Source organism: Phytophthora cinnamomi (assembly GCF_018691715.1).
Source record: "Phytophthora cinnamomi strain GKB4 chromosome Unknown Contig92, whole genome shotgun sequence".
In the NCBI taxonomy this organism is placed as follows: Eukaryota; Oomycota; class Peronosporomycetes; order Peronosporales; family Peronosporaceae; genus Phytophthora; species Phytophthora cinnamomi.
Window position 1 is genome coordinate 73,135 of NW_027151025.1, and position 13,623 is coordinate 86,757.

The 13,623-nt window shown below is 55.7% G+C and overlaps 3 protein-coding genes across 4 annotated transcripts; all 3 read right to left on the bottom strand.

The window, feature by feature from the left end:
- Positions 1-306: 306 nt before the first annotated feature.
- IUM83_02701 (uncharacterized protein) lies at positions 307-3,495 on the bottom strand (the record flags this gene model as incomplete). Its single annotated transcript, XM_067926641.1, has 1 exon — positions 307-3,495. The coding sequence occupies one exon, from the start codon at positions 3,493-3,495 to the stop codon at positions 307-309; it is 3,189 nt and encodes a 1,062-aa protein (XP_067784343.1).
- Positions 3,496-8,244: 4,749 nt separating this feature from the next.
- IUM83_02702 (Zinc finger FYVE domain-containing protein 9) lies at positions 8,245-10,146 on the bottom strand (the record flags this gene model as incomplete). Of its 2 annotated transcripts, XM_067926643.1 has the most annotated exons (2): positions 8,245-8,271; positions 8,497-10,146. In XM_067926643.1, 2 exons carry the CDS (start codon positions 10,144-10,146, stop codon positions 8,245-8,247), a joined length of 1,677 nt encoding a protein of 558 aa, XP_067784341.1. The 2 variants fall into 2 exon arrangements, with proteins under 2 accessions (XP_067784341.1, XP_067784342.1); XM_067926642.1 differs by having other exon boundaries at positions 8,245-10,146.
- Positions 10,147-10,850: 704 nt separating this feature from the next.
- IUM83_02703 (uncharacterized protein) lies at positions 10,851-13,174 on the bottom strand (the record flags this gene model as incomplete). The annotated part of the gene is made up of 2 exons (XM_067926644.1): positions 10,851-12,672; positions 12,774-13,174. 2 exons carry the CDS (start codon positions 13,172-13,174, stop codon positions 10,851-10,853), a joined length of 2,223 nt encoding a protein of 740 aa, XP_067784340.1.
- Between the last annotated feature and the right edge of the window lie 449 nt (positions 13,175-13,623).

The window sequence follows — 13,623 nt, forward strand, 5'->3', positions numbered from 1 at the left end:
ATTCGGCGTTACGGTGTTTACTAAGTATCCCACGTGCCACTTCCCACGCAGCAAAGCCGTGGTGATGGAGTCTGCAGGTGAGTGTCTTGCTGATCACCTGGTGCATTGTGGTTTATGAGTTGTTCAAAGATTAGATATACAATCACAACGATACTGTAACGGGTATTTTATTAAAATAAATGTAAATTTGCTGAAGTACTACACGTCTTGATGCCTAAAATTAGAAACAAATACTTCGGGTACGGAATTTGCAAAACAGTTCGTCCATATAGCTTAACATGACGCCGTCAACGCCAAGACCACCAACTACTCTACATGTAATATCTCCTCCGACTGGTCGGCTTTTGCGGCTGCGGGCGGCGTGCTGGGGATTGCCTCGGAAGCGGGCGTTGAAAAGCCATAACGAAGCAACTGGAAAATGCTACCGCTACCGGGCGGCGCGGGGATTGACCCCTCCGTTGAAACCTCGTTTGCCGCTAGCGGGAGTGCTGGAAATTTGTCTGAAGCTGGATCTTCCAAGTTGACAAAATCTTTTGTCAAATACGCGATCACGCCGTGGCCACCAGCTAGGGCCCAATCGGTTAGCACCACTTCATACACATTATCCGCCGGGCGATAGCTGCGAATAACACCCTTGCCATAAGCTGTGCTTACGCGAGAGCCAACCGAAACCGGTGCTGCTGTTTGCACGACTGTATTCTCTGCTGCGCTGTAGCCCAGGCCAAGCATCGAGAAGAAGCTTCGAGGTGGCGACACTGGCGAAAGCTGCAAGTACCGCTCTTGGACAAATGCGCTGACGTGTGACGGCAGTTCACCACTCCTGGTTTTAGTCTCGCTACTAAACAACCGTAGCTCGTAAACGCGATCTTCTTCCCGAAAGTTAACAACCACACCACGGCCAATAGGAGAATCCACAACAACCGCTATGCCAAACATCGGCTTGGCCGCAGACCCGCCAGGCACAAACGTGATCAGCTTTTTTGTGATAAATCCGATACCAGAGCGCACACCAGCAAACATCCGCGGCGACGTCGAGCCGCTTGTGGCGTAACTCTCGAGGAAATCCTCATCCACAGGTTGCAGAGAATCTGTATTCAGGAAAGCAGTCATGTGCAGCATAATCTGGTCCCCAGGAATGGTTACCGTGTAGATTTCATCTTCTGCGCGGTAGCTTTGAACACGGCCGATACCAAAAAGTGTTTTCACCAGGGTGTGTGGTGCGAAGACGTGGGCAGGTGGGGGGTGGTAGAACTTGATGTACCTCATGGAACTGTTAGCGAGGGGCGAGATGTCGGTACTGACGTAGGCCGTGAGACCGTCTTCCGGGAAAAAGGCTTGCACTCGCTTCTGATTTACTGCCGAGGGTGGCCAATCCGTCAGGTCCACCTGATAAATGCCATCAATGCCACGGAAAGCGCGAACAATACCCCGCCCCAATGGCGTGCGAACAATCGAATTCAGCGCCAGTCCTTGAGGTTTCATCACCAGAGCTGAGGGCCCAAGCTTTTTAGCCAGTAGCACGTTTGCCGCTGCAAGGTCCCTGTTTAGAAGCAGCCTCGCACGCTCCCGGCTCTGCGGGGTAAGCCACGAGTGAATAGCCTCAAACGACTGCCCGGCATCATCGCATATCTTCTTGAGTCCACTAAGACGAATTTTCTTCATTCGGAAAGCCTCGACTGCTGCGCCAACGTATGTGTCGAAAAAAATAATGTTCATCTTGCGCCAACGCTCCAAGTCCTCCTTCGAATGATAGTTAAACATCTTCTCCATAGGCTGCACGCGCTGGAAAAACGCAGCCTCTAATGCGTCAGAACCAAACTTTTCCACGATAAGCTCGGCAGCGCGTACATCACCTTGACCATTGTCACCGACAAAAACATGCTTGAACTCCGGGTAGAGTTGGTAGAACTCGCTAAAGTTCTCAAACTTCTTCTGTGCCATAGGCTCCAGATCGCCTTGCCACATAAAGGCACGACCTGACTTTAGGTTGCCTGCGAGCATCGTGGGCAGAGTGTGCATGCCCATCTTCTCATGCAGCGCCGCAAATTTGGCGTATGATTTCTTCTCCGAAACATCCTTGTACACATGGGGTCTGGCTGAGAGAAATACGAGGTTGCCCACACGATCATCTGTCCAGTCATCTGGGCCAACGGTGCCCATGTCCAGCTCGCGATAGAATGGTAAAACGCCAGGGTACAGAGTGTGTCGAGGATACCGCGTATCCAACCCTGCCGGGTATCGCCCACCTGAAGAGTACAGTGTGTCATCCACATCGCTCAAAACCTTACGCCATGCCTGCTGCTTGCGGTTACGGCCGCGCTTCGTTCCGAGGCGCATGTGCGCGATCTGTACACTAGCTTCGCGCTGGATGTGGGTCAAAATGTCCGCACGAATTGTCGGGTCGCGGACGTCGTTAAATACTAGCTTGTGCATACTGTGAAAATCGCCTTTTGCATCCGTGTACGTCTTCAAGTTGCTCAAGTCGTCGCCCTGCGTCTTCAAAATAATATTGCGCACCCACTTTTGAGCCATCGGGTGGGCGCTGATTTTCATTACCATCAGCGCATCCAACAGAAGCGCGCGGGACATCACGGACAAATCGGCTAGTCGCGTTGTGCACAGCAAGTCAAGAATCAGCGTTCGACTCTGGTCCTCCCGCAGTTTCGAGTGGTCCTTGACCTTGTAGAAGAGCAGCGCTAACCGGATGTGGTTCAAAATGTAGTTGAGTTCGTCCTTCCCTGCTCCAGCCAGAATGCGGAAGATCTTGAGCTCTCGCCGCTTGACCTCGGCGAGGTTGATCATATTGTTAATGGTACTCGGTAAATAATGGCGGTCGATGCAGTTGACGCAGTCCATGACGAGCAGCGTTTTCTCTTCGGCCGTGGCCTTGTACTTGAATAAATTATGCGAAAATTGCCTCGTGGCCTCCTTGAGTCTCGGCCGTCGACTGATCTCCTGCCGGTGCAGGAACCGGTCAAAGAAGTGCACGCTCATTGTGAAGCCGAAGACGAGCACGAGGCCGAGCGTCGAGTTCCACTGGCCGACAGCGAGCGGCGAGTCCTTGATGTAGAGCACCGCGGCGCTGAACATGAAGGCGGTGCCGGTCCAGAAGCGGTTCTCGAACTCCTGCGCGTCGTGCCAGCGCCACTTGGACTCGGTGGACAGGTACAGTCCGATGACATACATAATGCCAAGCCAGGACGCGCACAGCAGCGGCGCGTACGCGAAGAAGGCCATGACCAGCAGCGCCAGCAGCACGCCGAAGAAGATCATGCCCACCAGCACGAGCGCGCTGTTTGCCGGCTCGCTGGCCTTGTTCCGCCTCTGCTGCTGCTGTTGCTGCTGCTGCTTGAGCCTCTTGGGCGACTGGCGCGCCTTCGCAGCGCGCAGCACCTGCGGAGACGCCGGCGTGGCCCGCAGCGACAGCGGGGAGGGCGACGCGGGCGGCGACGCCCAGCTCGCCTGGTTCACCTCCGTCTGCATCGTAAAGGCCATGGGTGACTGTGCCTATAGTTAGCGGCTCCTCTGGCGCGTTGTGGCTCGGTCGCGGAGCGCTCGCCGCGGGATCGGGGGGCGCTCGGCGGACGCTATCGGCGCGGGGCTGGCGGCCAGAAGCAGACTGGGGCGCGCGGGCGACGAGCGGCGCGCAGCGGGGAAATTGAAGCCGCTTTTGGGCCTTCTTCCTCTTTTCCTGCAATGAAGTGTCAAGGGCGTGCGGCGTGACAGGGCGCCCAAAAGAAGGCGCGTCACCGCCAGGAGCCCAAATTAAGCGCCTGCGGACCGGAATACTGTGGGCGGATTGACGCGTCTGTGGCACGGAACCGCCGCGACTGCACAGTTCTTTGCGGAGCGCTCCGTTTGGGCTCTGCGACGGTTGAAGCCGGGCTTCCACCAATCCCCGTGCATGTCGCGGTGCCACTGTTCGCAATGCCAATCGTGAACGAGCCTCATGACGCGCCGCGAGGGCGGCATGGACGGATGCAGCATGGGCCGGCCGGCAATGGGGCCCAAGCGAGGGCCTTTTCACATCCATAGCCGCAACGAGTCGTTGCGGCTATGGGTCGTTGCCAACAAGGCGCCGTGAAAGGCGCGCAGCTGGTGTACCGGCGTTTAACGGCTCCTCCGACCAGGCCTGGAATCTCGCTCGCGCTCATGAGTCAGGTAAGCCTCTGGCCACCCGTGTGGCCGCGCTCTGCAGCGCGAGTGCTATGACGCAACGGCGGCCGCTCCGCCACCGACGGCCAAGCTGCAGCGGAACTCCGAGCAGCAGGCGTTCGTACGTCCTGCCACGTCGGACAAGAAAGCGCCCATTGTGGCGACCACTGGCGTATCTTAGCCTAAGATTATTAGGGGCCCTGGGGTCGACAATGCGGTCGCGGCCAGGGTTGGCAGGCAGCATGTGGACACACTGCATCTGCTTGGCCTCTCGGCCGCCACTTGACCGAGCGGTGGCGAACTCGCCGAGCACTGCGCCCTCCGATGCCATCCCGGCGGGCTGCAAATTGCAGCACTGCAGCCTGCAATGACTAGCATGGACAGCAAGTTGTTGCTGCCGTTACCGGTGCGGAGACCATCCTGGCGCGCGTCACCAGCGCGCGGCGATGACACAAATCCTGTAGTCAAGCATGCACATGCTGGATCGCAGTGCAGCAGCTGGTCGTGTTTCGCTGCGCGGACGGCAATTGCCCTTTGCTGCAGTTTTACTTTGGCGGCCTCACAGCAGATACACAACAGACAGAAACGGAAGTGAAACCTCCCCCGCACCAACAACAGAAGACAAACACTGCTCAGGTCATTTGGCTTCTTACGCCTCAGACAGGGAAACTAACGGGTAGCGCGGACACCCTCGGGTCAAGAGGGAAACGGAGCTGCTTAACTCTCATTCAGCCATCCTGCTCGCGTGCAAGGCCTTCAATCCAATACTATTCTTTGGTACAGAGGTATTCAACTCTATGCTAACTTTTAACCAGGCGAAACAAGTATTAATAATATTAACATTAATCTGGTGAATCACTGATATGTTTTGTCGACATTTCTTCTTTCACCACGTGTGTTCCTGCCCATGAGAGCCCGTCCCGAGAAAATCTACTCATATCCAACACGGGTGTGATCCTAGACGTCTTTGGTGTCGGATTTACACTCGTGACGCCCCCGTTTCCACTTGGTTCCAGGAACCATTTCACAGTTTGTAAATGGGCGTGAGCTCCAGCTGCACAGTGAACAGTAACAAAATGGTGCATTCGTATATCGCTGTGCCGATTGCCATCAGTGGTGACTACGGTTTGAAGTTTCTTGGGGAAGAACGAACCGAGTTGTTGGCGACTGCCGAAGGCCTCTAGCTGCCGGGCGATCTGCGGGCTCGCGCAATGGTACAGCACCGAGTTGAGACCCCTTGTGCTCCATTTGGCTACAAATTCTCGCCCACTGGCGTCGCGAACGGAGGGTTCTTGCCATAATACCATCGTCGACCGTCGTTTTATCATACTACGCAGCCTCGACGTGTCACGTGATACCACGTGCACGAATAGAAATCCCAGGGAAATGACGACAGCAACGACTGAACCACCACTTATCGCGTAGAGCTGAGGATCTGAGTGTAGCTCGGCATCACGAAAGACAAGGTCAGCACCCGCCTTGCACGAAAAATGGATCACCAGCACCGCAGCTGCATTAAGCGACCAAAAACGCACAAAGTCGTTTCGCGCAGCATGATCGAGACGCATCGCCAACGAACGCGTTTGCAAGGTGACTCGAATGACCCAGTAGCTACTGCTTAGGGTTGTAAGAACAAGCGAGAGACTGCGCATTGGAATGGATGGGGTGCAATAGATGACGATAGTTCCTTCTTCGGTCGAGAGTTGAGCTGTACAACTAAGTGAGAAAATGTTGCTGAGAGCGCCAATGGCTCCGAGATATAGCAAAACCATTGTACCAGGGTGACCGAGGGCTCCGTCCGCTGGGTCACACTGGAGCAACTCGAAGATTCCGATACGTACGAGTGGGACTTCGCGTTTGAAAAAGTCTGTGCTTCCAATGCGGTTTTGAGACAACGCCCCTGCTACAGGCCGATAAACGCTGTTTCGGATGAATACCCAGACACTCTTGAGGATGAATATGTACTCGATCGCGTAGTGCGACGCACCGATCAAGTTGAGAATCAACAGAAACGTGCGGATCTGCCGACTCGTATTGTCTTGAATTCGGATACACCGAGTCAACATTGTGGTATCGATCATAAACCACTCGATCTGACGCAAGTTATCCTGCTCGAGCGCCTGGTTTTCAATGCTGGTGTCGGCGGTGATAAAAGATGAGCAGGAAGGAAGTTCGCGTTGACTTCCATTGAGAGTGCGAAATATAACTTCTTCTGAAGTCATAAACAGTCTGCACAAGGTTTGTAAATCTGTCTCCTGCGAATCTCGGAACGAGCAGCTACCAAGCCCGTCACCTATGTAGGCTTGATACTTTTGTACATTTCGGCCGCCCTGCTGCATCACTAAATCTACGAGTGCCCGGCAATCTGGTGTAAACAGGTAACCATACGGGGTAGTTGGCGTTTGAGTATTTGTCGCAGAAACGTTAACGCGTGGTTTTGTCCATCTTGTACCATCCATTGACAGTAGTGCAGAATTCGTAAGCACTTCCGGGATTTCCAAAGCAGTATAATCCGTCGCAGACTCGCGTCGTCGCCCCAGAGTGTAAGTGGTGGTGTTGTCTAACGCAGAATAATCGCGCTTGTCCTTCTGAAATAGAAACATCAAATTCACGGCGAATGTCGGAATAATCGGGGCCATACCACTTCCGCATTGTTTGATTTCCTCTCCATTAACGTCGGCTGCGGTGATCGATTTATTCATTGTCGTGTGCTGAATGGCGCAGTTCCAGAATGGAGCCAAGTACATTGTCGATACTAAATGCATCCCAATCGTGTCGATCAAAAAATCTGGCGTAAAGAATGACGCTGTGGCGTGTGATACCTCTGCCAAAATGGCCGCCTCTCCATTAACGTTGACCCCAACGGAAAGTTGTTGCGCGTCCAGGTAATAGGCTAGAAGAGCGTTGATGCCTAGTATGTCGACAAGTGTGATGTGATCAGCATCAAACGAACCAGGTAGTAGCCTCACGACGTCAGCAAGCGATATGCCTTCGCTGTACAGGTCCACAATTACCTCCGCTACGCTGTCCGTGTACTCAGGTAGCGCTGAAGCCATGAAACCCTCCTGCACGTTTTTCATGATCTTGCGGATTACGAGTGCGTCGTCAAAATGGCGCAGGTATATTTCGGACATGTTGACAACGGCAATGAGGCCAAGCGTGACATTGCCGACCTCTTTCAAGTATCTGTCGATTGGTGCTTTATCTCCGTGGTTAAAAAAGCGATCACGAGGAAATCTGTCGTGAAAATCTCGGCAGAACTCGTGCCGAATAGCAGGGAACCAATTTCCGAATAGCAGTTGTGGCTGGGTCTCCCATGACGATAAAGTGTCTGTCACAGGTCCGCATAAAGGCGCGTACAGGTCTTCCATAATGTCAACGCGTGTCGTTAAAACCTCTCCCGGCAAGTTGGCGATGAGATCGGATCGACGCAGGTTCGAACGAACGAGAAAGTCGCTCAGTGAGAGAGTGGCTGCGTCTGTGCGGGTTAGTGCCCTCTTGGTCTCGAGATCTATCAGCGTGAGGTTCTTGCGGCAAAACGTGTCAAAGTAATGAACACCATTAATCACAACGCCCAGGTTATTGAGACTCCGCGCAACGACTTCATAGCGGACTTCATCAAGCGACTTAGTGACGTAGCTGCCAACGTAGTACTCCTTGAGCGGAATCATGCTTATCCCAAGGAGGACGAACACGAAGATAGCAACGCACGTCCTGTATGAAACTTCGTAGTCACGGGGCTGCTTCTTTCGTGACTGTTTATCACAGTTGTCGTTGTTTGGTGGACTCGCCCCACGGCTGACGCCGGTCTTCCTTGTCATTACAAGTTGTGTCGTCAGTAGTAGTGAGGTGTTGAAGTCGTGCTATAGCGCAGGCTGTACTGTCATCGAGTGGGAAATAGGTGAGTGAGAAACAGGTCACGGGTCTTCTTGATCAAGATGGTCAAGCACCCGAATTGGCGCGTAGCTGCGCGCATCCAATACCAAAATTAGCGTGTCGTAGATGGATCCCCAGTTGATGGTATTTACTAACTTCGAAGTACTTACTATGGCTAGTAGTTTTACCCTTCGATCAAGAGTTACGCTATCACTAGCTCAGAGAGCTGCTCTTCATTTTCTGGAACACCGAGGAGGCTAGAGAGTGTTTCCGCTCACCCAAACTTCCGCCATTATTGTAGCTGCTAGCAGTTGAGCCATAACTCGATGCGGACGAAAGGTAATACTCAGATGGCGACGACGAGGCTGAGCGTAGCGCCGGGTGTCCCGGGGGAGGTGGGGTAGCCAGGGAGGCGCCCTTTGTTGGCGACAATGTAGACACGGGAGCACTTGACGATGACGTCACCGATTCGCAACTCTTGCGGCGCTTTTGCACGCACCCGATGCAAACACGCACACTGGTAGACCCCACGTCAGGTAGAGCAACATCCATCTTGGGGCAGCACTCGGAACAGCAAACTTCACCGCACAGACGACAGTGGTGACGGCGACGTGACAACCCAAACTTTGCATCACATATACGGCACCCCTGACGCTCTCGATTGTGCACCCACTGTGGTGCATTCACAAGTAGTGACTGCGATAGGCGTCGACTGGTGAGAACCTCTTCCAGTCGTGCGATTTTGGCGCACAGAGCTCGCAACTTCGCTCGCCGAGACGCCATAGGAAGCTGCGCTTTCTCCAAAATCGACGCCACGAACTGCACCTCGACGTAGCCGTCGCGGCCACGTGCTTGACGAACCATGAATCCTGTTGGCTGGAGGTCTGTGGGCTTGGAACCGACCTCGTCTAGCCATGCCTGGCAGTGCGGACTGTAGCACGATTGTAGCGTGCGCACGTACATTGGCGACGGGTCTGCGGTTTCATCCCAGTCATTCACCAAGATACACTCGTAATCCAGCAGACAGTAAGTAGTCCGCGAAGCAAACATGCGGCTCGACTTTTCTCCTACAACCCACTTGATGCTGAGATTCCCCTGGTGGCCCGAAGCTGCCATTGCGGCACGGTAATCATCCATGTACGTGGGGGATAAGTACGGCCCCGAACTTGTAGCTCGTGTCGTCGGGGTAGCGCTGCCTGTTAATCGATCGACCTCTAGTGAGTCGCCTCGAGTGCCTCGAGCACGTCCGGTCGAAGACTCTCGACTGATCCCTGTGAAAGGCTGTAAATCCTCCTCGCTCTCCAGATCCGAGTCCGAATACGACGACTCGCTGTCGCAGTCAAGTGTCGACGCCTGGGACGCCATTCGCTGAGAGAGCCCATCGCTAGCGTTCCCGTTTGTGTTATTGTTGTTGTTGTTGTTATTGCTGCGACGCAGACGCTTCTTCTTGCGGCGGTACACAAAGGCCGACGAGGTCGTGCGAACCCCCACGAGGTGCTGCATGGGCAGCTCCATGTCCTCTCTGTCCGAGCGCACCAGCAGATCCATGACTTCCTCGATGGAGGACGGCAGCAGCGCGACGCACTTGACGAGATACTGCTGGAGCACTTTGGACGCAAACACGTTGCCCAGCCCCGCCGCTGACGACGCAGCGTCCCACTCCGAGGTGTCGTTCTCCCGTGCGCCGCCGCCACTGACGCCACTGCCTCCATTCCCGTTGACTGCTGCTAGATCCGCGCCGGAAGTCGTAGGGTCGTCGCCGCCTTCGCCGCCGCTGACAAGCGAGTTCATCGTGTTCCAGAGGAAGGTGTTGGTGCCGATGGGGCACACGCGCTCCATGACGCGGACCTTAATCGCGCCGCCCGTGCCCGGGTTCTCGGTGGTGGACACCGCCGCTGCCGCCGCGCTGGCGCTCACGGGGCTCCAGTTGACCGAGTCCACGGCGCCGAAGCCGAACAGACTCAGCGACGTGCGCGCCTGCGACTCCAGGTCTTCCTCCACGGCACGGGAGAGCGCGGCGCTCGTCAGCGGCGCCGGTTGAAGCGACAGCGCGCTGGACATGCTCTGCGTGCTGGCAGTGGGCTTCAGCAGCCGCACGGTGCTCCGGTTCGCCATGCTGCTGCGTGCGGTGGTCCTAAGGCCGTCGGCCCACGAAGGTCTGGAAGCTCAGAGAGATAGTGAGCTCGTGGGGCTCTGCGGATCCGTCAAACGTCGACTGCACGAGGGGAGAGGAACGACTGTTTGTGGGCTGTTCTGAAGGCACGTCAGTCACCGTATTTTCGTGGCGCATGCCTTAGGTTAATCGATATACCACCGAGTCGCATATCCTGTCCAAAATGATAGAACGACTTCGACATGTTATTCTATAGATCAGATCCAACCAAACTGCTTTACGTCATATTGGTCCGACCCCCACTTGTCAAACTCAACCATGGCTCAGCATGCACCAAGTGCGTGTCCGGGGAGGGCTGATGATTGAATGACACGACGGCGCGCATGCGGTCTCACGAAGTCCGATCCGTTTCAGAGCAGCGCGATAACAGGTTCTGAGACTTCGCCTCGAGTCGGTTGCGGTGCTGAGCACCATGTGGTGCGAAGGACAACGTACATCAGAGCGACTCAAGACGAGGACTGGCTTTGCCCGAGCTTGATGACGACACGAGCCATCGATGGGTGGTGGCAGGGTGTGGAGGTGAAGGCAAGGACGTGGAGGTACTTACTTGGACGTTGGTGGAAGGCCAACGGAAGAATTAACGTTTGCATCAAAGAGCAACTGCATTTGGAACACTAACACGCATACTCACTCAGGGCTATTTGATTCAAAGTGCTTCCATGAACATGAGGTCCGAGTCGCCTCCGTCGCCGGAGTTTGTGTTGTTTCCGCCACTGCTACTGTTGTTGTTGTGCCCAGAGCCGCCCGAGTTGCTGCCCCCGTCCTGGCCCATGAAGCCGTCCATATCTAGCAAGTCCATGCTCGAGAAATTTGTAGGCGAGAGATCATTTGAGAAGCTCATGAATCCTGACGAGGTCCCAGAAGACCCCAGGTTTGACGGCATCTGCAGCAAGCCGCTGCTGTCCATTCCGCCGTACAGCGAATCGTCCAGACTCAACGAAGACGCATCGCCACGAGAGGTGGGTGGTTGTGCCTGCTGCGACTTCTGTTGCTGCGCCTGCGGTTGTTGTTGAGACTGCTGAGGTGGCTGTGCTTGAGACTGAGACTGAGACTGAGGCTGTTGCGGCTGCGGCTGAGACTGCTGCGGAGGGCGAACTTGCTGCTGGCTCTGCTGGGGGGCACCATGCTGAGGCTGCTGCGGAGCAGCTTGCTGTTGGGGCGCAGACTGTGGCTGGCTGGTCGGAGCTTGCGGGGCACGCTGGGCCTGCTGAGCTAGTTGCTGCTGCGGGTTCTGCTGGGCAGCAGGCGCCTGCTGGCCATTCTGCTGGTTTGCCTGATTCCCCTGTTGACCGGGGAGATGCGCTTGCGGTTGTCCCGGGTGCGCCCCCTTCTGCTGCTGCATCATTTGCTGCTGTTGCATCATTTGCTGCTGACGTGCTTGAGCCTGCATCCGCTGCTGTTGTTGCTGCATTTGCTGAGCACGTTGCTGCATCAGGTACTGCTGTTGCTTTTGTTGTAGCGACAAGTTTTGACCGGGTGCGTTCACATTTGCCGGGTTCTGCTGTTGCTGCCCCTGTTGCTGCTGGCCAGGGCCTGGCTGTTGTTGTTGCATGTGCATTGCCGAAGAATTAGCTGTTGCGGCGCCAGCGTTTGAAGAGGGGCCGGAGTTTGCAGCGGGATTCGCCGCTGTGGAGGGGTTCACGCCAGCCGGGTTGGGACCATTCCCACCGCCAGCGTTTGGGGTAAAGCTGCGCTTGTCCGTCTCCGTACGCAGCTTCTTTAAATACGGGTTCACAATCTTTACGATGTACTTGTACACCTTGTCCAGCTCCTCAATTTTGCGCGGCGCGTGTGTCGTCTTGTCCTCGTTGAGAATGCTCGCGCACAGCTGCACGTAGCTAAGCAGATACCGAAGTTTTTTCTTTTGTTCGGTCTCGTCGTGGCCCTTCATGTGATCCACGTATTTCTTGAATGCGCTGTGCACCTTCTCCACGTCATCGTGATATTTAGCCTTGAGCGCTGCGTGCTGCCGCCAGTACTCTGCGGTCATATCACCAGGAATGGCCCCATCGGGCTTTGCTGCCCGTGGCGTAGTATTCGCTCCATTCGGAGCTGCCGGGTTGGCAGGCATACCTCCAGCACCCATGGCGACAGGCTTGCCCTGCTGCGGCTGCTGAGCTCCAGGGTGGCCGGCAGGACCGCCAAACTGCGGGTGACCTGGGTATCCTCCAACCTGAGCGCCACTTGCAGCGGCGGGGGCGGGTGTACGCTGGTTCAGGTTGAGCGTGTTGTAGTACGAGAAGTCCAGTCTGGAGAGCATGCCCTGGTTGGGCAGCGTCTGCGCCGCCATCACCGCATTCATGTCCGTCTGCTGCGCGCGCAGCGATTTGAGGCGGGTGAAGATCTTGTTGATGTATTCTTCCTGCGTGCGCGACTCCTTGTAGAGCGTCAGCTCGTACCACGACACGTTCATCCAGAGCTTGATGCCAGGCACAGGGTCCGCCGACACGCGCACCATCTCGTTGTATCTAGAACGACGACGACGACGAGGAGGAAGACGACAACACCAAGCAAATCAGAAAAGTCAGACCAGCTTCACACTACAACAAACAGCCGCCGCACTACGTACATTTTGGCGATGAGATTCGCGCGGTGCTCGCGCGTAAGCTGAATCCGCCAGTCCGCGCCGGCGACACCTCCGGCCTGGGCACCCGCCACCTGCATCCCCGGGCCTCCCGCCGCGGCCGCCGCAGCCGCCGGGTTCATAGCGTTGGGGTTCATCTTCATGGCCATGGATCCCATGCTCATCTGGTTCATCTGGTTCATGTTCATCATCATCTGCTGCTGCTGTTGTTGCTGCTGCTGCTGCTGCTGCTGCTGCTGCGGGACGCCGTAGGCGTTCATGGCCATGCCATTCATGCCCATCGCCATGGCCTGCGGGTTGGCGCCGTTCGCGCCGGCCATCGCCATCGACATGGGCATCGACATGCCGCCCTGCATGCCCATCGCGTTCACGGCGTGCGGGTCCATCGTGCTGGAATGCGGGTCACTCACTTTCCGCGCGCTCGGGCTCCGTTTAAATGGCGCGCCGTCGGCCGTTGCGTCGCTCCCGCGCGTTATGCTGCGGATTGGCTGAAAAACACCGCCGCGCATTGGCTGAAACGTAGAAATTGCGGATTGGCAGAAAATGCATGAGACCCCTTTGTATGGGATAAAATATGCCTGAGTTTGATTGAGCGTTTCTATGGCGATTGGCCAAAACCTAGCACGATCCCACTCTGGGTTGTGGGTACAGTGTACCCACAAGAGGTCGGGGGGCATCTGCGTCCAAGCACCAAAATGCGCTTCAAGTAGTTCATTTTTGAGGACGACACCCCGCCTCTCGACGGCGAGCTCAATACACGCTGAACTCGTTTCTGTCCAGAAACGGTCGTCTGGCCGTCAGGCTGTACCGCACTGGGAGCGGACTGCATTGCATC